Consider the following 24,092-nt stretch of genomic DNA (forward strand, 5'->3'; position numbering starts at 1 on the left):
ACTTAATGTATGCAACTTACAATCAAATTTAAGTTGAGTTTTCTGAAAAAACAACTACATTGTTTTCAGGAAAAAAAAATGTAGAGAGAAAACCAACGACAAAGCAAATAAGGCACAATGTTAATAACAGATGAGGCTGAGTGTGTGTAAAAATTCTTTGTACTATTTTTGTAAACTAACCATTAGCTTGAAAGTATTTTCAAACAAAAAGTTAAAAAAAGAAAAGGCAAATCTTACATTTCTCAGTGCTTCATAAACAGCTCTAAATGCTGGTTGCTTATCATCATGGTAAACACCTCTGTTCCCATGAAGAATAAAGATTCCTTCTTCTTCTGCTTCTTGGCAATTGCTTCCATATATACAATGATCTGGTCGATAATTCCATTGACACGGAAAAACAAAAAGGCTTTCTACATAAAGAAAAGACCAAACAATGAAGCAAATACCCCTAATTCCACAGATGTAACATTATGCAAAACTTTCAGTTAAAAAATACAGCTCTTACAAGTAAGAATTAATGAAAAATGTTTGGCATTTAGATCTCTTCCAATTAAAGCAAAATTCAAGAAAAGTTTTACTCTGTCTTAAACATAAATAGCAATAATCATTAATATAAGACAGAATCAGATAAGTGCATGTTTTCCTTTTTCACTAAGTATTATCTGTGATTTTTTAATGCAAATAAAAGGAATTTAAATAATTACCTGGATTATGAAAAAACATGATATTCAACAGATCTTGATCACCCCATGTGATGTTTAGTTTGTATTTTTTAAGCAATGGCATAAGTATATCTCCCCATTGTAGTCGTACAGTTGTCATATCATTCTGTTGATAAAAACATTCAAAAGATCTTCAGACTTTCAGGTTTAAAATGGCAGCATGATGACAGTTCCTCATTCTTCCCACAGCAACCATTACAAATCCACAAAGAGAAATGCAAACTCCTCACAATATCAAGTGATATTTCTAACCCTAAATGTGAGAAGGGCTGTACAGTAAAAGACAAAATAACAAAAGGAAGTTGTATGTGGCAGTGATAAAACTAGTAAGTCAGGAAAGAAAGCGAAAGTAACTGTGTCCTTATCTTAAAATGAAGATAGTTTTGGTACCTATGACTGTGCCTACATCAGAGTTGTTGATGATTAAAATTGTTAATATATAAATTTAAAGTGCTTGGAATAGCACCTGACACGTGGTAAATATTCAGTGTTAGCTATTATTATTTTTTACCACGATGGCTATTATTCTCAGATTGATTTGCTTAACTTCTATAATTGGCAGTTCAAATAGATCATTTTGAAATTGATAAATCAAATTTAAAAATGCATACACTACTAAAGTTAAACACTAAAAAACAATATGATTGACAAAAATCAAGGCTGCAGAGGGAGTGGGGAAGATGAACAAAGAAGCAGAAATGTATGAGTTTTGTGTCTACTTGTAGTAAAAAATTCTCACAGAGAACTGGCCTTTTTATGATGGATTTTCCTATCCAAAAATATAGTATGTCTTTCTACTTATTTAAGTGTTATCTTATTAAATTTAAAATATATATATATATAATATATGTGTGTGTGTGTGTATACATATGTATATATCCTGCCAATTTCTTTCAAGTTTGTTCCTATGTATGCTATTTCTTTTGAGGGTCTTCCATTTTATATTCTAAAAGGTTGCTATTTGTACATTGGAAAACGCAAGCAAAGAATTCTGTAAAGAGGCACCATGAATGACATATAAAGTCAAAGAAGATTTGCTGAGGAAAATAACTGGGTCCAGTCTAGCAGATGCATGCAGTCCCATAAACTCTCACCGTCCCAGAGGGAGGCAAGTTAGGACTGGCATCTTTGGCAATATTAAGACTGCACTCCAAGAAAGAGACCCTAGTCTCCTGATGCCTCTCATACTACTGAAGAGCTGACAGATTCATCCAACCCATTTTAACAACTGTAAGCTTTGCTATCAGAATTACACCCTGCTAGCAAAAATATTTTCCTACTCTTGGATATCAACTAATTGGCATATCAACACTGTTTTCAGGAGAAGACCATACTAGGCTACTTGAGAAAGAACCCCTGGAGTCAGCCAGCACAGTAAATGGTTTGACTCTCCTTTTAAAAGCAGCAATTTCTGTATTTTAATTTTCAACTCAGCCAAATTAACTATATATCCTTAATGTTTATAGTAGTTTTAATAGGTTGAGGTTTTCCGGGGATATAAATATGTTATGCAAATAATAATTTTACATCCTATCTAATTTTTATACCTATTTCTTTCATTTGTGTAATATGGGGGTTGTTATTCCTCCATGCTGAGAACCATTATTTAAATATTACTTAGTAGTTATGATGCCAGGCACAATGGCTCACGGCTGTAATCCTGGCACTTTGGGAAGCCGAGGCAGGCTGATCAGTTGAGTTCAGGAGCTCGAGACAAGCCTGGGCAACACGATGAAACACTGTACCAAAAGCACAAAAAATTAGTCACGCATGGGGGTACACGCCTGTGGTCCCAGCTACTTGGAAGGCTGAGGTGGGAGGATCACTTGAGCCCGGGAGGTGGAGGTTTGCAGTGAGCCAAGATCATGCCACTGCACTCTGGCATGGGTAACAGAATGAGACTCTGTCTCAAAAAAAAAAAATAGTTATGGTAATATTAATAGATATCTTCATTTTAACTGGAAAGCTCCTACTGTTTAGCCATTAAGCACAATGCTGCCTTTTGAAATGAGATAAAAATATAATACTAATAATCTATCAATTTATATTTTATGCTTTTTTAAAATAAAAAAGATACGGAATTTAATGCTTTTTCAGATACTGAATGTAATGCTTTTTTCTTAATGCTCAAAACTTGTTATTTGAAAACCCAAAGTTAAATATTTAAGGAAACAAGTAACTGAGTCCAATGAGAAGCTGGTGTTGGAAGGGGTAGAAGTGAATACCGGGCCTTTTAGATCTATGTGACTCGGGGACTATCCAGAGTAAAAACCAGTATTCTTCGTAGTGCAGTTCACATAGTGTGCTACTATGTAAATTTTTTCTATGTCTTCAATAAGATTAAGTAATTAAGTATAGAAATTAAGAGTAAGATTTAGAAACTTTTACAACAAGTTAATAGTTTTATGTCTACTTAATATATTTCTCTAGTGATCTATCTTTTACGAAAGTATTAGCTCATAACATACTGAAAATTTAAAAAAAAATCTTTTGCCACAGTTTGAGAAACATTGTTATAAGCCATTTTATAATTTATATTAAATTCAGTGACGATATAAACAATCTATCCTTTAAAAAAGAGAAGACCAGAATTCATGAAAAAAAAAATCCACATACTTAAATTGATCTGCTACAATTGATTATCCTTGTGTGAAATTTCTTAGAACACAGTAAATAGTAATCATGATCAGAATTTTTTTAATCTGGAAAATGACTAAAACAAGTTTTACTTAAGGAAACAATGTGAAAAGGTAACTCTTAGAAATAAGTCATTGAGTATGTTAAGGAAATATTCTTAGGATCTGAAAAGAAAAATATCAATTACACAAGGACAAAAACCAGCAACACTTTCAACAGACAGAACTGGTGGAGCCCTTGTACAACACCATGTTAAAGCCTTCACATGATTCTATCTATTCAAATATACACAGAAATATAGATACATATTTAAATTTTAAAAACCAATATAAATCGAATATATATATTTGAATATATGTCTTACAAGAAATGTACCTATTCAAAGAACATCAATGAATTACAAAATTAAGAGTTCAGTGCAGTCTTGGGAAAAAAATAAAAAGGGAAAAAAACCTTAAAGAAAAAAGTCCTATTAGAAAACTATTTGGAAAAGAAGCGATAACACTAGTATTATTTGCTAATGATATAACCTAAATTATCCAAGACAACCAATGAAAAGCTATGAGAAATGAGTTGAATAAAGAGGCATTACATATAAAAGGAGTTCAAGTCAATAAGAAAGAGAAAATCACGAAGTGGGCAAAGGATATGGGCAAGCAGCCATTCACAAAAGAAGAAACAGAAATGGCTATAAATTATAAGAAAAGATTTTTAACCACACCAGTAGTATAGTCAAGAAAATACAAATTTTAAAATATATTTTCAGCCATACAACTACATATCCATACTAGGTACACACAAAAAAAGAAAATAAAATCATCCATTCTCCACATCATACACACATTAAAAATGTGATTATGTCTAATGACACAGAAGTCAGTCAACTATATATTTACTACATGAAAAAAGCTGAAGATGTATAAAAGAATCCTATATCTAAATGCTAATGCACACGTATGCTTGTTTCAAAATACTTTTTTTTTTTTTTTGAGACAGAGTCTCACTCTGTCGCCCAGGCTGGAGTGCAGTGGTGCAATCTTGGCTCACTGCAACCTCCACCTTCTGGGTTCAAGTGATTCTCATGCCTCAGGCTCCCGAGTAGCTGGAATTACAGGCACCTGCCACCATGCCTGGCTAATTTTTGTATTTTTAGTAGAGATGGGGTTTCACCATATTAGCCAGGCTGGTCTAGGACTCCTGACCTCAAGTGATCCACCTGCCTCGGCCTCCTAAAGTGCTGGGATTACAGGCATGAGCCACTGCACCCAGCCTCAAAATACACTTTTTAAAAGGTCCAAAGAACACATAGCCAGGTTTACAGTGTCACTCTGGGTGGAGGCATGCAAGTGTGGAGAGATATGTCAAGGGGAGACCTGTCTTTTTATTCTACATACAATTAATGTTTTGAATCTTTATAAGCACAATTTAGTTTCATAACATTTAAAACAGAAAACTGTAGTTCTAATTTTACAAAATTTAGCAAACCTATGACCAAATACATGTTACATAAAGATCAATTAGTTTCATTTTTTAAATTAAGTATGCTTTGAAAATGGACTGTCATTATCAGCCTGTCCTATAAATACATATAAAATTAAAGAGCATTCACATTATGCTCCAACAAAAAAGTGGGAACTCATCAATTCCCAAAGATTAATTACTTCACTTTAAAAAGTTCTACCCCTTTGGCAAGATGTTCGTTGTTATTATTCTGCTCTCATAAGCTATGTACTAACACAAGAAAACTCTTCTATCACATACATCTTACAAATATGTAAAAGCATTGTATCTACTTCATACAAAGTGTTCCCTTTTCCAGTATTTTTCAATTTATTGATGGCCTAGTTTCTAAAACCATCTGACTCTCCTTTGCTAGCAATTATCAAGTTACTACTTTATGTCAGACACCATGCTAAATATTCTTAATATAAAGCTGTATAAAAGACACATCCTGCCCTCAGCAGGTGGAGCAAACAGACAAAAAAATACTTTACAAAGTAATATATAGAAAGCTGAAAGGGCAGAGTAAACAAAGAAAAAATTCCCACCATGTCTAATTTATACTCTTTGGTTTTTTCCTAATAAACAGGAAAAGGTTAAGAAATACAGTAATACATTTTTTAGAAGGAGAGAAAATAAACACCCTACTAGGGATTCAACACTGCAAATACGATACTGCAAAATAGAATGTAATCATTTAACCAATGTTATTCATTATCTAACAAATATACAATTATGAGATTAAAAATTATGATTTTTAAAAAAAATTTAATTTAAAATTAAATAAATTTAAAATTAAATATTCATATTTATTAATTATATTAAATTAATATTAAACTAATATATTACTATTAACATCATATTGATATATTAATATATTAATATATAATATATTAATATATTAATAATATATAATATATGTTAATTGATATATTAATATATTAACATATTATATTAATACTAATTATATTAAATATTTAATTTTATATTAAATAAAATAATTATTTTAATAATTATTTAATTAAATAGTTAATTATTAAATTATTTGAATTTAAATTTTTGAATTTTTTTTTTCTTTTGAGACAGAGTCTCACATTGTCACTCTGCAGCTCAGGCACTGGAGTGCAGTGGTGCAATATCAGCTCACTGCAACCTCTGCCTCCCTGGTTCAGGCGATTCTGTCTCAGCCTCCCAAGTTGCTGGGAATACAGGCATGCACCACGATGCACAGCTAATTTTGTCTATTTTTAGTAGAGATGGGGTTTCACTGTGTTGGTCAGACTGGCCTCACACTCCTGGCCTCAAGTGATCCACCCACCTCGGCCTCCCAGTCTTGGAATTACAGGTGTGAGCCACCACATCTGGCCCTATTTTAACTTTTTAATATACATAACTATAATACATCAGGTTCAAAATGAACAGCCATGAGTGTTAAGAACCAGGTGACAGCAAGGCAAATAAACTATGACCTTTGTCCTAAATTTTTATTGTGGCTGTACATGGCTTAAGAACCATGAAGCAACAGTCGTGGATCTGTATAAAACAGTTTGGAAAGTAATTATAAGTAACTCAGTTATATTGCTAAATTTCTAAAATTTAAGATCTAGGCTAGAAACTGTAAAACTGGTAGGAAAAACCAAGACAATGTTTGCTATAGATATAGAGATCAAGAAAAATAAAAATATATGAGAAAAGGAATTAACAATCAATAAATTTTGTAGGACCATCTCGACAATCCTAAGTATAATAAAATATTTGAAAACAAAGCAAATCTGAGTATGTTCCCAAGGAGCAAGAATAGGGTTGTTTGTAACATAGGAAGAGTAGGTGTGAAGTAAATTATACCTGCCAAATTAATGTACAACCAATCATCTTGTGTTTTTTTCATAGTCATTAACGAGCAGAAGAAAAAAAGGTTTGAAAGTTTAGAAATTATTCCAACTCCCATAACTACATCTCTAGGTAGCTTAGAACATGTTACGGAAAAAAAAAAAGAAAAAGAGAAAGGGAGAAACTACTAAAGCATTTATGAATGATATTTAAATAAGTAATAGGTAAGTTAAAAACAGTAAATCTGGCCAAGTGCAGTGGCTCACACCTATAAACCCAGCACTTTGGGGGTTTGAGGTGGGAGGATCACTTGAGGCCAGGAGTTCAAGACCAACCTGGGCAACTCTTTTTCTGCAGAGACTGTTCTCTACAAAAAAGTAAAATAAGAACAAAATAATTTTAAAAACAATGGATTTGAACTATATATCTATTTTTAAGTTGTAATCAAATGGTGTTATATTATCTCTATAGTTCTTTGCAACACTAAACTATTAATTTCACAAATTTCAAATGCAGTTATTGAGAAGTAACATTTTTTTTTGCAGATAATCTTACAGCACCATCTTCTGGTATAAGATCACTGTGCATAGTCTAACAATCAGAAAATAACAATCATGTTACTATCCTATTTTTATCATATTTAGTAAAACTTTACGTACATGAAATTTAAAAATTCAAGATAGAATAACAAACTTGGTAACCAAAGAGAGATGTTCTCTGTTAAACAAGAGCAGAGGTTACCTAACACTGGGCTTATTAATGCAATCAGTTGTGGGAGACAAAACTAAATTTAAATCAGAATTTTAAAAAGATTCAGAAAAGGGAAGGCTAAAAAAAAAAACACTAAGTTTACATCTTAAACTAAGTTTAAGATCAACAGAATAGAAGAGTGACAGGTAATAGCTGTCAGACTCTTAAGACTGAAGTGTTGGCATATGGTAATGACTACAGCCGTACTGATGCCTATACCAAAGGTAAGAGCAAACAGTTCCAAATGAGGCAAAGACTTAAATCAAGACATGTAGAAAGAATAAATTCTGTTCCACCAGATACCATATGAAAAATACACGACAAAAGCACATACATATAAACGTACACATATACTCATATCATAAAAGACATGATATCCCTTAATGTTTAATTTAGTCCTAATGAGATACAAAGGAATAAATAGTAAGTCTATACCCCTAGAGGGTATAGTGTTTGCTCAGAAGTCACTGTTTTTAGCTAACATTTTACTGCTTACTTCATGTCAGGCTCTACTAAGAATTTTCAACAGATCGCTTTTAAATTAACTTAGTTAAGTCTGTTTATTATCTTATTCAGCTGAGAGAATTTATACTTGAAAGTTAACTAAATGGCTAGTAGTTAAGTACTGCACAGGAGGCAAAGCTACACAGAAAGCCAGTCTGATTCCAGAGCAAGCAAACTACAGTGACTTGCAACTTAGATATATAGCTAATCTACATGAAACTGGTAAATGGTAGTACATACTGACGTAGTCTAAATGCACACTCAGATAATTTAAATAGTCTGACTTTTCTACTGACCCCACAATTTGAAAGACTGGAAACACGCAGGAATTTTTAAAGTTAACTTCCAATAACACCATAATAGCTAACATTTACTATGTGTCAGCCACTGTTCTAACTCATTTACTCCTCACAAAAGTCCCCAGACATTGTTAGTGCTATCATTTCCATTTTACAGGTGAGAACAAACAGGTTGCAGAGTCTATGCTCTTAACTGCAACGCCATGTCGTCCCTAAGGTATATCATAATTTAGATTCTACGTATTCTATGAATGTACAACTACAAAATAACATCTGCTTCCTGGAATGGCAATCTAGGGAGATGTTCACTACTTAGGGCATTGTTATTTTACTTCATTGTCATGTCATCTGGTTTGACCTATTGTAATGCTCTGTTAAACAGAATAATATAAACACACTTCTAGATAAATCTAGATATGTAGATTCTTCTAATGTTCTAGATTATTCTAAATAGAAAAATTCTTTACAGTTCAATTTAGTTTTTAAGAAAACTAAATTGAAAAGCAAACATTTAGAAGGTTTTTAGAGAAATGTTAACAACTACCTGTATTAGTGACTTACCTTGAAATACTTCCTTCTCATTCGAGTCATGTTCATCAACATAACTCCAGAGTTTACTCCAGTTTTTCCATAATATGGATGCCTAGCAAAGCGATTATACCATCCTATTCGAGGTTCCTCATGTTCTGGTGCCATTGCAGCAATTTGTGTGGAATTAAATTTCTTTAGTAAAGACCAAATATCATCAATTGGTCGTAAAAAAAGGATATCAGTGTCGACATATAATAGTGAGTCAACTTCTTTCAGGATTAACTACAAGGAGAGATATTTGAATGATTAACTATAATTCTATTTTTAAAAGAAACATAAAAGCACCTCTAATTTTGTAAGATACACCTGAGATTAGCTAATTTATATTATTTTATTTTAAGGCAATCTTTCCTAAATCTGTCATTTTTAACAATAGCATATATATAAAGATACTATGCTAACCTTCATATTAACTTTCAGAGAAGATATGAAAACAAACCAAAACAAAATACTCAATTATAAAAATTGAGAGAATAATATGAAATCTTCAAAGATCAGGGAGGAAATGTTTTTCATAATGGACAATAACATTAACTTAGGTAAATTTATATCTTGAATCCTAATTTCCTGAGATAAATACAGAAATACACCAATACAAATAAAGATCTTCTGAACTTATTCCCCTTGGCCCGTAACACTGGCATCTTTACATCATTTCAGTTTCAACTAGTAAGTGGTAGAGCCAAATTGGAACCCAGGCAATCCAGATTCAGAGTCCATACTCTTATTTCTAGGCTGTCTCCCAATGAATCAAAGCAAATGTGCACCTAGAAGGGTAAAGGCTTGACTTAGAAGAAAGACTGGCTATGTTGCGCTTTCTAAGAGATAAATCTCCAACATGTGCCTTCCCTGGGGAATTTTAAGGATAATTATTATTATTTTTCATTTTTGTTTTTATTTTGAGACAGAGTCTCACTCTGTCACCCAGGCTGGAGTGCAGTAGCGTGATCTCAACTCATTGCAACCTCTACCTCCTGGGTTCTAGCCATTCTCCTGCCTCAGCCTCCTGAGTAACTGGGATTACAGGCATGCATCACCACACCCGGCTAATTTTTCATATTTTTAGTAGAGACGGGGTTTCACCATGTTGGCCAAGCTGGTCTTAAACTCCTGACCTCAAATGATTCACCCACCTCGGCCTCCCCAAGTGCTGGGATTACAGGCAAGAGCCACTGCGCCCAACCAAGCATAATTTTTCATTTCTGCCTTACCCATGAACTTTAGGTTCTGACTCCTACAAATTTAAATTTACTGCCTATCCTGGTCTATTAGTAAGATTCAATAAATAGGTGAATCTAAACCTTTTTAGTTAAGAATATAATAGGAGCTTGATCCTAGTTCTGCTACTTTTCAAAGCTGCTACTTCCTCCTGCAACTAAAGCCATCACCTTAATGAGCAGCTACTAGGCTGAAATCACCTCATTCCTCCCTTATCTCACTATCAGCTGATTTAATATCAGGCTGGGGAAAAAAATCTGATGGTTGACTGCAGGGCCTGCGTAGGGATGGTTCACTTGGTCAAAGACCTCAACTAGAAGGCAATCTGTGGTCAGGCATGGTGGCTCACGCCTGTAATCCTAGCACTTTGGGAGGCTGAGGCGGGCAGATCGCCTGAGGTCAGGACTTCGAGACCAGCCTGGCCAATATGGCAAAACCCTGTCTCTACTAAAAATACGAAAATTAGCCAGGCGTGGTGACGCGTGCCTGTAATCCCCAGCTACTCAGGAGGCTGAGGCAGAACTGCTTTAGCCTGAGACGCAGAGGTTGCAATGAGCCGAGACTGCACCAGTGCACTCCAGGCTAGGCAATAGAGCAAGACTCTGTCTCAAAAAAAAAAAAAAAAAAAAAAAAAAAGGTGTGTCGGGGGAGTGTGGAGTCTGTATGTCTATCTCACTTTTTTGAGGGGTAGTGGAGTTAGAATTGTTTTTAATAGCAACATTCTACATCTGTGTCACATCTGTTTACAGATTACTATACTCTTAGCAGAGTAGGAAGAAGCTGCATAAAGCTTCAAGTTCAATGCTGGGAGCCACTACCAGCTGGAAATCAGACATATGGTTAAATAATAATCACCTACATATAGTTCTGATTCCTTTCAGGTGAAAAAGGCATTGGCACAGTTTACATTAGTTCTTTTCATGCATCTATTTTAAAGGAAGAGAAACTCAGCAGAAAAATTTATCACTATAAAAAAATAAAGCACCAATTTACTTAAATCTGGTTAAAAAGATTAGAATTAACAAAGTATGAGGTCAATTTGACAAGTTTCAAGTAGTTCTTGTACTTAAAATTCCATTTAGGGATTTAACTAGATTACATCATTAAATGATCTGGCAAATTTCATGTAACAACATCAACAATTAAACTTGTTAATAAAGTGTTAACAAAGTGCCATGGTGCCAAGTGTTAATAAAGTGCCATAACAAAATGGCAGAGAAATGGCCAAAACCTCAGGTCTTTCTTTCATCTCTTATTGTTTTTTCAATATATTTGTGTGATTATTTAATGTCTGTCTCCCACATCAGACAACAAGCTCTATTGAAAACAGGAAACCTGTGTGTTCTATTCATTCCTATATACCCAGCATTTCAATATAGATGACTGACAAAAACTAGGCACTCACACATTAATTAAATGACTGACACTGCAATCATCCAATATAAAACTTATTTCAAAAACTTATAAAACCTACATGAAGTACCTAAAACTTTTTTTTTTTTAACCAATCTTAATCCCTTATTTGTGTGCTTTTTACAATGGAAGAGAAGAGAAAGATCACAGGATACAACTTTTTAAAGCGAAGCAACAAAGATACTGGTTAGACAGACATTTTTATCAATATTATAACTTAATCTTACAGATATCCTGAATTCAATACACCATATTCTTAATAAGCTAGGGATCGCCTTAATCCACTTAGCAATAAGAAGTAACTGAAGGTTCTTCCCTATAATTTATATACTTTCCGGAAACTTGTGTGCTTCTTAAATTCAGTATTTCTACCATAAGTATTCTCCATGTGTTTAAGCTGCAAAACTGTAAGTATTTAAATATCATACTGGTCTAAACAACTACTGTGAATTTTAAAACTGGGTAAAATCAAATCAAAATGAAAGAGGTAACCTTGCTTCAGAACATTTGTATATAAAAAAGAAAAAAAAATCAAGGTTTATCACCATAGAACATTACCAAAGAACAGCCCCACTGAATAAATAGTTCCTATTTTCCCTTTGAGTTGATATGCCTTAAATTTGTTTCTGTTTAAGTATCAGTTACAATAGATAAATTGGATTGGTATAAGACACAAACTGCTATTTAATGATGCACTCTACCTCATTTCTCAAACTCTAAATGCTGCCTACAAGTTGAAGGTGATAATGCCACCTCATTTCTGCTGGCAACAGACTTGGCTCCATTAAGACCTGGCAACCTCTATTCCTTCTTACAGATAAAAGAGTTCACGGCAACTGAATATATTAAACTGGTATCTCAACAGAAATTACTAAAAATTTTTCATTCTTAACAAGGGTTTTTATTTTACTTGTTCCACAGGAATATTTTTTCATGTTCAAAAGGAAAATAGTACACACATTGATTTCTGTTTATTAATTTATTTAACTGGAATTATATGTAACTCTTCAGAGACTCATATGTGTAAAAGTAAGGTTCAAATTTAAAAAAAAAAAGACACTAGGGGAAAAAACTTACCGGTAAGAACAATCTCTGCGAAGCACATGGTTTAAAGAGTTTTTTCCACTCTGCTGCATTCTCACTTGGAAAGGTTATGGGGTATAACGTATAATTAAATGTTTGTAGAAATGACCAGTCGTCAAGCTAAAACAATTAAAAAAAAAAAAAACAGTTTAGTTTCACTCTGAATTTTCTCTGTAAAATCATAAAACAATGGATTATAAAAAGAGCTAAAAATTATGATGATATACATTTTATGCTGTAAAATTAAGGGAAAGATTCTTCTGTTCCACCACTGTATTTCTTTTCATTTAAAATCTAAAAATCAAAATAAGATCCCAGAAAGACTTCACCATTAAGATCTGAAGGGTAATGAAAGTTATCAGGGTTCAACTCCCAAAATCAGAAAGGTGAAAGACCCTTGCAAGTTTGTCTTCCTCAACTTTACCTAATGTGTAAAATCTCTTAATCCATCAACAAGCAAAAATCAGAAAAATTAAGCACTAATTTTATTACCACTGTATATATGATATGAAAGACGCTTACATTCAAAGTCAGACCAAATATGAAACTAGTTAAAAAATATTTGTCCATCAATGCATAGCTTTAATATGCCTAAATATTTCTGATAATAAAATATTCTGATAAATACATAGCCAATGCCAATTTTTAAAAAATTATTACAAAAAGCAAAATGTATCTGAAAATCTATGATGAACATGTTTACACTTAGTACCCTAAATGCATTTCAAGATACTGAATTGTTTCAAATTCAGTTTAAGTATTATCTCTCATTCTTACTTCAACAGAATTACTGATTCAAATTTCCTAAGACGCATTAAGAAAAAATCTATGGGGGGGAAAACTAAGTAGTTTATGTACAGGCTGAACATGATCTCTTTTGAATTATGATAGTGTTTAAGTCATTTTTAAAACATTAATATCTTCCAACATAGTTTAAGGGAATGCCTTTACTTCCAACACTCTGCTTTGGTGTCTCTGCTTATTTTATTTTATTATTTTTTTGAGAGAGGGTCTCACTCTGTCACCCAGACCGGGCTGAAGTGCAGTAACATGACTATGGTTCACTGCAGCCTTGACTTCCCAGGCTTGGGTGATCCTCCCACCTCAGGCCTCCCAAGTAGCTGGGACTACAGGTGCACGCCACCACACCCAGCTATCTACTAACTATTTTAAAATACTAGCACTCTTATTTCCCTGCTCCACTTATTAATCACTTAAAGATCTTTTCAATACCAACTTCAAAATAAAATCTTAGTCACTTTCATTTAACATATAATAGTGTTCTTTCATGTACTAAAAGCATGTTCCATAAAATATTTGATATTCTTTCATCAAAAGCAAAACCAAACATTCTCAGTGATTATTATAGTCAAAGGAAAACTAAGTTCAAAAATATAGTATATGTTACACAAACAATAATTCGGCCAGGTGTAAACACAACACAGAGGCTGCACCTAAGATAATGCAATAAATGTTTTACTTTTCTATTATATTTTCAAAGATTTCCCAAACTGGCAGCAGTCTATTACTATTCTCTTAACCCCTAGGACAAGATTAATTCCTCAATATTTTAAAAAACAATCCACATAAAGAGATCAAGATCACAAAATTATCTAACAAAAATATAGATACTAAAAATATTTTTAAACAGTAAGTAAGAAGGTATACTTTCATATACCACTTAAACAGTAAGAAAACTTTTATACCTTTTAGTTTTCTGCCAAAAAGTATAAACGTTTTTGGCAGAAAACTAAAAGATCTGAGCTCATAATTAGTATTTTTGCACTTGATATGCAAAATGAACTGATTTAACCTGAAAAAACATCAAATATATTTTTTACATAGTTAGACCAAGCATAAAAATCCAAATGAATTTAAAAGCTTAATCAAGTGGATAGATGTAAACAGATGATAGAGAGGGAGAGGGAAAATACGAATGATCATTAGCATCACCTTTACCACCATCTCAAAACAAAACGTAGTGAGATTTCAGGTGAATTTTCTTTTTCTTAAATGTTCTTCTGCCTGTATGTGTTCTCTTATTGTACAATAATATTTTGTCATTGTTGTTGTTAAGGAAGTTACAAGGCTGGCCTGATTAAACAGTATATATTCCACTGTAACAGCTAGGCATGGTCATATGACTAAATTCAGACCAATGGGATACTGGCAGAAATGTCACCATGACTTCTAGAAAGTACCCTTAAGGATACTGCCCTTCTTCACTCCCTCTCTGAACAGAATATGGGTGCAATGGTTGGAGTCTGAGTAGTCATCATGGACCATGAAGCAGAAGCCTCATGTTGAAGATGGCACAGCCACAGTCAGACAAAGCCAGAGTATCTGAAGATAAAGAATTGCCATATAATCCAGACTACCTACTTTTATGGGAGAGAGAAATAAACTTCAATCCTGTTTAAGCCACTGTTATTTTGGGTTTTCTGCCACTGCTGCCAAATTGATTTTAACTAATACAAAACCAAAATAAGTAACTTTCTTATAAGAACCAGAAGCCACTTCCCGCTATATTATTAATCAAGAATTCTCTCCTCTCAAAACAGGATTAAAACCTTTATATAAGCTCTGATTAAGGCACTCCCAAGGAAAGGATATGGACAAAATAAATTATAGGACTTCTTAGTGCTATGACTAAACATCCTGGAACCAGAGTCACTAAAATAAAACCTCCACGTTTGACAAAGAACTTACTTTTAAGTAGCCCACTGCTGTTCAAAAATGAACCTTCCTCTTTCACCTTAGATCTGGACTCAGATGGAAGTGGTTCAAGGAGCACTCTCCACTTAGAAGGGCAGTGTTACAGAATAAATATTTTTGTGTAATGAAGAAATAAAACAACTGATATGGTTTGGCTCTGTGTTGCCACTCAAATCTCATCTCAAACTGTAATTCCCACATGTCGAGGGAGGGACCTAGTGGGAGATGACTCGATCATGGGGGCCGTTTCCTCCTTGCTGTTCTCGTGATAACCATCAGTTCTCATGAGATCTGATGGTTTAAAAGTGTGGTGTTCTTTCTCTTTCTCTCTCTCTCTCTTCTGCTGCCATGTAAGACATGCCTTACTTCCCCCTTTGCCTTCCACCATGATTCTAAGTTTCCTGAGGCCTCTCCAGCGATGCTGAACTGTGAGTCAATTAAACTTTTCTTTATAAATTACCAAGTCTCAGGTAGTTATTTCTAGCAATGTGAACAGACTATTACAACAACATTCTATTAAAGTATATTATTAAATATTCAACTCTACAACCTTGACTACGTCTCAAATACTTACTCTGCCTTTAAAGCTGTGATGTAGCTGATCTTCAGCAAAAATATGGAATTGAAGAGGTTTGATGCTGAAAATGATTGCTGACTTCAACATGGTCATAGTTTCTTCCAGTCTTTCACCACAGGCAACTACAGCTAGATGCATTTTCTCAACAGGCTGTATTTTCAGACTATACCTAATAGGAAAGAAAACCACATTTTTCAACAGTTTTAGTATATGTTTACAACATGGTACTTTCATCATGTTCAAAAAGTGAAGCTCAAGGCCAGATGTGGTGACTCATGCCTGCAGTCCCAGCTACATGGGAAGCTAAGGCAGCAGGATCGCTTCAAACCAAGAGTTCAATGCTGCAGTAAACTATGACTGCATCACTATACTCCAGCCTGGGCAACAGAACCAGACCCTGTGAAAGACAGAGAAGAAAGAAAGGACAGAAAGAGAAGAAAGGGAAAGGGAAAGGCAAACGGAAAGGGAGGGAGGGAAGGAAAAAAAAAAAGAAAGAAAAACTAAAGTTCAAAATTTTTATTTATAAAACAAACTAGGCCAAGTCTGTAATCCCAGAGCTTTGAGAGACCAAGGCAACAGGGTCACTTCAGCCCAGGAGTTCAAGACCAGCCTAGGCAACAAACCGAGATTCCATCCCTACACAAAATACAAAAATTAGCCAAGAGTGGTGGCATGCACCTGTAGCCCCAGCTACTCAGGAGGCTGACATGGAAGGATATTTTGAGCCCAGAAGATAGAAGCTGCAGTGAGCTGTAATTGTGCCATTTTACTCCAGACAGAGCAAGATCCTGTCTCAAAAATATATATATATTTAAAAAATAAGTAAAGGGCAAACATCAAATTACAAAACATTTTTAAAATGTTGAATCAATCATGTATTTCCACACTCTCAACCAGCTCTTCTCACCAATTTTCCTCCTTTCAAACTACAGAACACACCAAAAATGACTCTTTCTCAATTCTCCCAAGAATACATAACTAGCACCACTGTGGCTGCCAGTAAATAAATTAATTCATTACTCACATAAGATGCCTTAGGAAATTAGAGCTTAATTCTCTCAAGGAACCCATTGAGAAAGATGGATTTGAAGGTCTTTCCTTCAATTTTTTAAAAACATTGTTACTAAAAAAAACCCTTAAAAACATTCTTACTTCATCTGAAACCTCTCCCCATACCACCTCTCACCAACCAACAGTTCACTGTAAAGCAAACCCAGTCATAATTTCATCCATAAATATTTCAGTATTACATCCAATCTTAAACCATGCTGACTACAAGAAAAAATTTCCTTCACATTAATAATACACATTCAGTCCCATTTACCAAATATCTAGGAAGATGTAAACACTTCTAAGATGGTCTAAAACATGCTAGTCAAACACTAGTATGTCTTTAGAATCTACTTCTAACACAGTGCAGCAGTGGATACCAACAGGCTTAAGTAACCTTTAACACCTCTTGCTTCTGCTGTGCCACTTCTTTCACATGTCTGGTGTTAGCATTAGCTTCAGTCTTTTTACTTTTTTTTCCTTCTTTTTAGAGACAGGGTCTCACTCTATCACCCATGATGGAGTACAGTGGTGCATTCATAGCTCACTGCAGCCTCAACCTCCCAGGCTCAAGCCATCTTCCTATCTCAGCCTCCCAAGTAGCTGGGACCACAGATGTGCAACCACCATGTCCAACTAATTTTTTTTTATTTTTTGTAGAGATGGGGTCTCACTATGTTGCCCAGGCTAGTCTCGAACTCCTGGCCTCAAGGGATCCTCCCACCTCAGCCTCCCAAAGTGCTGGGATTACAAGCATGAGCCAGCGCACCTGGCCAGTTTGGGTCTTTTTAAAGCTCTCTATTATTTTCTGTTGACTGTAATTAGAAAGAAGCAATGTCTCTTCCCTTGTTTGTACACTCTATCCTTTGCCCTCTTTTGTGCTGAGCCCATCAGTTCACAACACTGAAACTAATGATGGAAGGGAGACTTTCTACGCTTTCTATGTCTATAAAGAGGGGACATGAATCCAGTTCATCTCAAGAACAGTGGAAGCCACAATAAGTTAAAAACTAGGCAATCAAGACATGACTATTTTTAGAGAATTCTAAATTACCTCATCTTTCCAGTGACTGCCTCCAGATCCTACTTTTCATTACAGCATCATGATTTAAGAATCAATAATGGGCTTAGATTGCTTTACTGGCCCATAGCTAGATCTTGCCCCAAAGTCAAAGGCCAAGAGAAGATTTTAAAAGTAAGCCATAATAGTCATATGCTGTTTTGTACAGTATCAGCTACATACACAGACAAGAAGTATATTAAACCTTAAGAAACACTAGCCTCAAGGCCGGGCATGGTGGCTAACACCTGTAATTCCAGTACTTTGGGAGGCCAAGTCGAGAGGACTGCTTGAGGCCCAGAGTTTCAGACCAGCCTGGGTAACATAGTGAGACCCAGTATCCACACACAAAAAAAAAACTAGCTGGGTGTGGTGGTGCATGCCTGTACTCCTAGCTACTTAAAGGCTGAGGTAGGAGGGTTGCTCAAGTCCAGGAGTTCGAGGTTGCAGTGAGCTGTGATCATGTCACACTGCACTCCAGCCTGGGTGCTGGGCGATGTCTTAAATAATAATATACCCAAATGTTTCTCAATGAAAAAAAGAAATCCCTCTAAAAATCAGTCTCAGGAACTCCTCCCAGGTATTTCAGCAAGGATTGTTTTGTTCACACTGCCAGCACTCCTTTCACCAATTTCTACAGGAGTACTGTCAACTACATCACATTTCCTTTTCTGTTTGGGATCATTTTTAGTGAAAGTATTATATACAGTACAGGCTCAACTCCTAAACTGACCACAAAAAACACAGTTAAAAGATGTCTCTGACAACCACCCTACCCCTAGACCCAAAAGACAGGAAAATCAATTGCAACTGGAAAAAAATCTAAAGTAAGCTTCTATATGATAGGAAGTGATAACTAAAACCTTCTAAGCAGTTACAGGGAAGCAGTCATTCAAATAATGTTGGCCCCAACTGAATGGCGGAATCTTGCCAGGGTCTACAAAAATCTTTCTTTTGATCACAATATGAACAAGAGAAAAGTCCATGTGGATTTAAAGAAATGTAATAGAAAAGGAGATTTTAAAGTCAAACTTATTTTTCTACAGATATACGATTAGAAGAAATTCTTCAGATGATTCAAAGGTAGTATCTGAGGGTTCCCATGGTTAAAGCTGGCATAACCTGAGTATGAAAAGTATGACAGTAATGAATGATAGCGTATTAAATTTACAAAGTGAACCCCGGCCGGGCACTGTGGCTCACACCTGTAATCCCAGCACTTTGGGAGGCCGAGGTGGGTGAATCATTTGAGGTCAAGAGTTTGAGACCAGGCTGGCCAACATGGCGAAACCCTGTCTATACTAAAAATACAATAATTAGCCGGGCATAGTGGTACACACCTGTAGTCCCAGCTACTCGAGAGGCTGAGGCAGGAGAATTGCATGAACCCAGGAGGCAGAGGTTGCAGTGAGCTGGGATCATGCCACTGCACTACAGTCTGGGCAACAGAGCGAGACTCTTTCAAAAAAATAAATAAAAAGTGAACGCATCAGTCAAAAAATGATATTAAATAAAGGGGTAAGGGGAGGGAACTCTTCTTTTTTTTTTTTTTAAAGATGAATACCAACCAATAAATGCAGAAGAAATGAGATAATTATAAAATTCACTATTTTGCAATCACCATTGTAACAGATAATCTGGACAAAAATCATCAGTGGATGCTAAAACTACATACTAACAAAGCATTTCCCCCATATATTATAAAGGGGATAAAAACACTGTTACAGTGTAGAAATGTGAGAACATCACCTTAACCATGTGATCAAACTTAATAATATTAAACTGAAGGCATCAGATGTCTCCTGATAGCATGCCCAAAGAAGAACACAATATCCCATGCAGTAATCCTGCCAAAAATCCTGAATCTAATAATAAGTAGACAGTCAGCAAATCAAAATTAAGGGACACTCTGCAAAACAAAAACAAAAAAATCACAAAAGATACCAACAACAGCACCCCTTTTCACCCCAAAAAAGGCTGGGGAACAGTTCTAGAATAAAGGAGACTAACTCAACCCGAGTTGAATGCAATGTATGGTCCTTGACTGGGTCCTGAATGGGGAGGAAAAGATACAAAGGACATTAACAGGAAAATAAGAAAATAGGAACAGGAATATACATTCTATGAACAGTGTTAAATAACTTAAAGTGACAATTATGGCTGTATTAAAGTATGTCCCTGTTCTTAGGGGATACATGCTGAATCTATGTATTTAGGGGTGTGTCATAATGCCTGCTGTCCCTCAAATGGTTTGGCAGAAAAAGAAAAGTGGTAAAATGTTAATAATAAATATCTAGGTAAAAATGTATGGTATGCTTACTGTACTATTCTTGTAACCTTTGCATCTTTGAAATTTATCAAAGTAAAAATTTGGGAGGTAGGGATTTATCATAAAAAAAGAATGCTTTACATAACAAATTTAGATGCAAATATTGTTAACAAATTTCTAAGTCTCAGGAATTGACTTCTTATTTTAAGTAAATTTCTGCTATAAAGGAGTCATAACTTTTTTTATTTTGTTTTATTTCACAGTATAATCTCCAGTGTGTTCTTATAGCCTATTACTAAATTAGTATTCCCTATTTAAAAAGATACATAATTAGACTACAAACTACCATTGAAGTATATAAAGTCAAACTAAACAATTAAATTTCAAATAACCATCTACTCAAACTAAAAAAGAACTGTCATGAAGCTATCTTTAAAAACTTGCAGTTGAACAAAATGGAAAGCTTTTTTGCTTAACTTGTTTTGCTTAAAAAGAAAAACAACACCTTTTTCTCTTACTATTAAAAGAGGAGTTCCCAGCAACACATAATGGACTAAAAGAAAGAAAAAAAAAAAGAGTTGTGCTAAATTATCATACCAGGCAAAATTACTTTCATGAGTTGCATATAAAACACTTTCAAAACAAAATACTTAAAAAAAAAAGCTAGGATTTTTATAGAAAGCATTAAAAAATAAAATGTAAAAATCCAACATGAAATATAAGTATTAATTTCTAAAATATAATTTTAAATAATCAATAAAAATATATCTCTTAAAACTGGTATGAACTACTCAAAATAATACAGCTAAGATTAAATTCACCTATGAGCACAGAATTCACAAATCTAAAATCAATTCCCACCATAAAGAAGATTCAATATTTTAAAGAACTGATTTTTTAAAAAACTCAAGTCACAGAAAAATTAGTACATTAAAACAAAATATTTGATATTTTGATAATTCTAAAATTTAGAGTTTGTATAATGAAAGTAAAATAAAAAACAAATTAGAAACTTATTTGCAATCAATGGCAAAACCGAACATATTATTCTAAGAGTTCATAAAATAAACATTAAAAATTCAATAGATAACTATCAATATCAAATAGATGATATACAGAACAAAAGGCAAAAGCTAAATAAATGTGGAAATACGTTCAACAAATAATCAACAAAAAGCTATCATTTTAATAAGTGATAAGATTATAATTCCCAATAATGCTAAGGTTATGACGACTCCAAGTACACTCACACAGTGCTGGTGCAGGCTTATAGCCATATAATTTTTATAACACAATTTAGTGATATAATTCATTCTTTTTAAAAAATATTTGGGCTGGGCGTGGTGGCTCACACTTGTAATTCCAGCACTTTGGGAGGCCGAGGCGGGCGGATCACGAGGTCAGGAGATCGAGACCACAGTGAAACCCCGTCTCTACTAAAAATACAAAAAAATTAGCCGGGCGTGGTGGCGGGCGCCTGTAGTCCCAGCTACTCAGAGAGGCTGAGGCAGGAGAATGGCGTGAACCCGGGAGGCGGAGCTTGCAGTGAGCCGAGATTGCGCCACTGCACTCCAGCCTGGGCCACAGAGCAAGACTCCCTCTCGGAAAAAAAAAAAAAAAAAAAAAAAAATTTTGAACTCCTTTCATATAGGCACTGGGTTAGGCAAGAAAGCCACAATCTTCACCTCATACAATCTGTAGCCTGTTGTGAAAAGACAATGGTAATTGTTTTAATAGAAAAAAACTGAGATTGCTGAAGAGGCTCACAACACAAACATCTAACCCAGTGTGACCTAGTCTAACCTGGTATTGGGGAAAGCTTCCCAGACAAATGATCCTGTTAATCATTTGTTTCTCACTGGTTGCCAAACACCTTGCTAGGCATGAGACTTAAATGATAACACCATATGGTATCAGCCTGCAGAGTTAATGGTCTAGAAGTGGATGAAGATTCACAATCACAACAGATGCGGTAAATACAGTAACGAAGAGGAGACAGAGAAGGGAGATGAAGTGAGCAGTGAGAGACTACAGTTGTTTGGGAAATGATGAGTACAACAGTTAAGGGAGAAGGAAGGAATGAAGTAGCCAGGAGCAACAGTGTGAAAGGAGACAACAAGAGTTAATGCAGACTGACATGTGGAGAAAGTCCATCGTAAACATGATACAAAACACAGATGAAGGAAAGTCTGAGGAGCTAGAGCACGAGTTCAGGTTTGAACATGAGTCTTTGAGGCATCTGAATCAGAAAGGTAAAAATGACCAATATGCAACTGGAAATACAGGTCTGGCTCTCAGAAAAGAACTCTGAATTGGAGCAATCAGTTAAACAAATTATCCTGTGACTATTCAGGGAATGGGGAGAAAAAAGAGCAGAGTCCTAAAAAATGCAGATCATTTAGAAAGCAGCGTTAGAGAAGTCCAGGAGGAGAGAGATCAAAGAGCTGAGTAACGGGTCTGGTCTCAAAAGCCAGAGGCTGACAGAGCTGACAGAAAAAGGAAGTAGTAAACAGTGCCAAATGGGTAAGAAAAGTAAAATTAAGCCCCAGAACAATAATTCAGAGGTGGGGTGATGACAATAAGAGTCAGGTGGCAGATAGTTGAGGTGTGAAGTTCTTTTTATTTAAAGAAGTAAACCAAGGCTGAGCACAGTAGCTCATGCCTGTAATCCCAGCACTCTGGGAAGCCAAGGCAGCAGGATCACTTGAGCTCAGTTGTTCATAACCAGCCTGGGCAACATAACGAGGCAGCGAGACCCTGCCTTCACTAATACTAAAAAAAAAAAAAAAAAAAAATTATTCTGGTATGGTGGCATGCACCTGTAGTCTCAGCTACTTAGAGGACTCAGGCAGGAGGATCACTTGAGCCCAGGAGGTCCAGGCAGCCGTGAGCCCTGGTGGTGCTACTGCACGCCAGGCTGGGCGACAAAGTGAGACCATTTCAAAAAAACAAACCAACCAAGCAAAACCCAGAAGCAAAACCAGTAGGTACTTTTTTTTTCTTTTTTTTTTTTCTTTTTTTTTTGAGACAGTCTCACTCTGTCACCCAGGCTGTGCAGCGGTGTGATATTGGTTCACTGCAACCTCTCCCTCCTGGGTTCAAGCGATTCTTGTGCCTCTGTCTCCCAAGTAGCTTGGACTACAGTTGCGCACCACCATGCCTGGCTAATGTTTGTATTTTTAGTAGAGACGGGGTTTCACCATGTTGGCCAGGCTGGTTCTCGAACTCCTGACCTCAGGCGATCTACACGCCTTGGCCTCCTAAAGTGCTGGGATTACACGCGTTAGCCACACCCCTCCAGCCAGTAGGTAGGTACTCAAAAGAAGCTTGCTGATGAAGGGAAAGAAAGGATTGAAAACAAACTGTTCTAGGGATTTTTGATTTTGTTTTAAAGACATAAAGCCAGGCACAGTGGCTCATGTCTATAATCCCAGTACTTTGAGAGGCAATGGAATAGTGTGTTGCCATTGACATGAGAAATATGAAGACCATACTACATTGAAAAGTATTAAAATTTTAAGCTCAGAATTCAAGATTAGGCCAGGGGCAGTGGCTCACGCCTGTAATTCCAGCATTTTGGGAGGCAGAGGCGGCCAGATCACCTGAGCTCGGGAGTTTGAGAACAGCCTGAGCAACATGGTGAAACCCCCTCCCTACAAAAAACAGCTGGGCACAGTGGCAGATGCCTGTAGTCCCAGCTCAGGAGACTGAGGCAGGAGAATCACTTGAGCCCAGGAGGCAGTGGCTGCAGTGAGCCAAGATCATGCCATTGCACTCCAGCCCGGGAGACAGTGAAACCCTGTCTCAAGAAAATAAAAAAAAAAAATTCAAGATTAGTCTACACCAGAATCACAACTATGTAAAAGCATATGAT

At 35.4% G+C, this 24,092-nt stretch overlaps 1 protein-coding gene across 2 annotated transcripts in view; it reads right to left on the bottom strand.

The window, feature by feature from the left end:
- Positions 1-24,092, bottom strand: part of GXYLT1 (glucoside xylosyltransferase 1) — a 61,222-nt gene that overhangs the window by 15,246 nt on the left and 21,884 nt on the right. For both annotated transcript variants that reach the window (XM_003252509.2, XM_030822640.1), the window contains 5 exons: positions 15,837-16,008; positions 12,542-12,667; positions 8,804-9,055; positions 705-828; positions 238-410 (listed from right to left, as the gene is read on the bottom strand). In XM_003252509.2, coding sequence (XP_003252557.2) covers positions 238-410; positions 705-828; positions 8,804-9,055; positions 12,542-12,667; positions 15,837-16,008 — 847 coding nt within the window. The remainder of the gene's footprint in view (positions 1-237; positions 411-704; positions 829-8,803; positions 9,056-12,541; positions 12,668-15,836; positions 16,009-24,092) is intronic.

This window comes from Nomascus leucogenys, chromosome 11, assembly GCF_006542625.1.
Source record: "Nomascus leucogenys isolate Asia chromosome 11, Asia_NLE_v1, whole genome shotgun sequence".
In the NCBI taxonomy this organism is placed as follows: Eukaryota; Metazoa; Chordata; class Mammalia; order Primates; family Hylobatidae; genus Nomascus; species Nomascus leucogenys.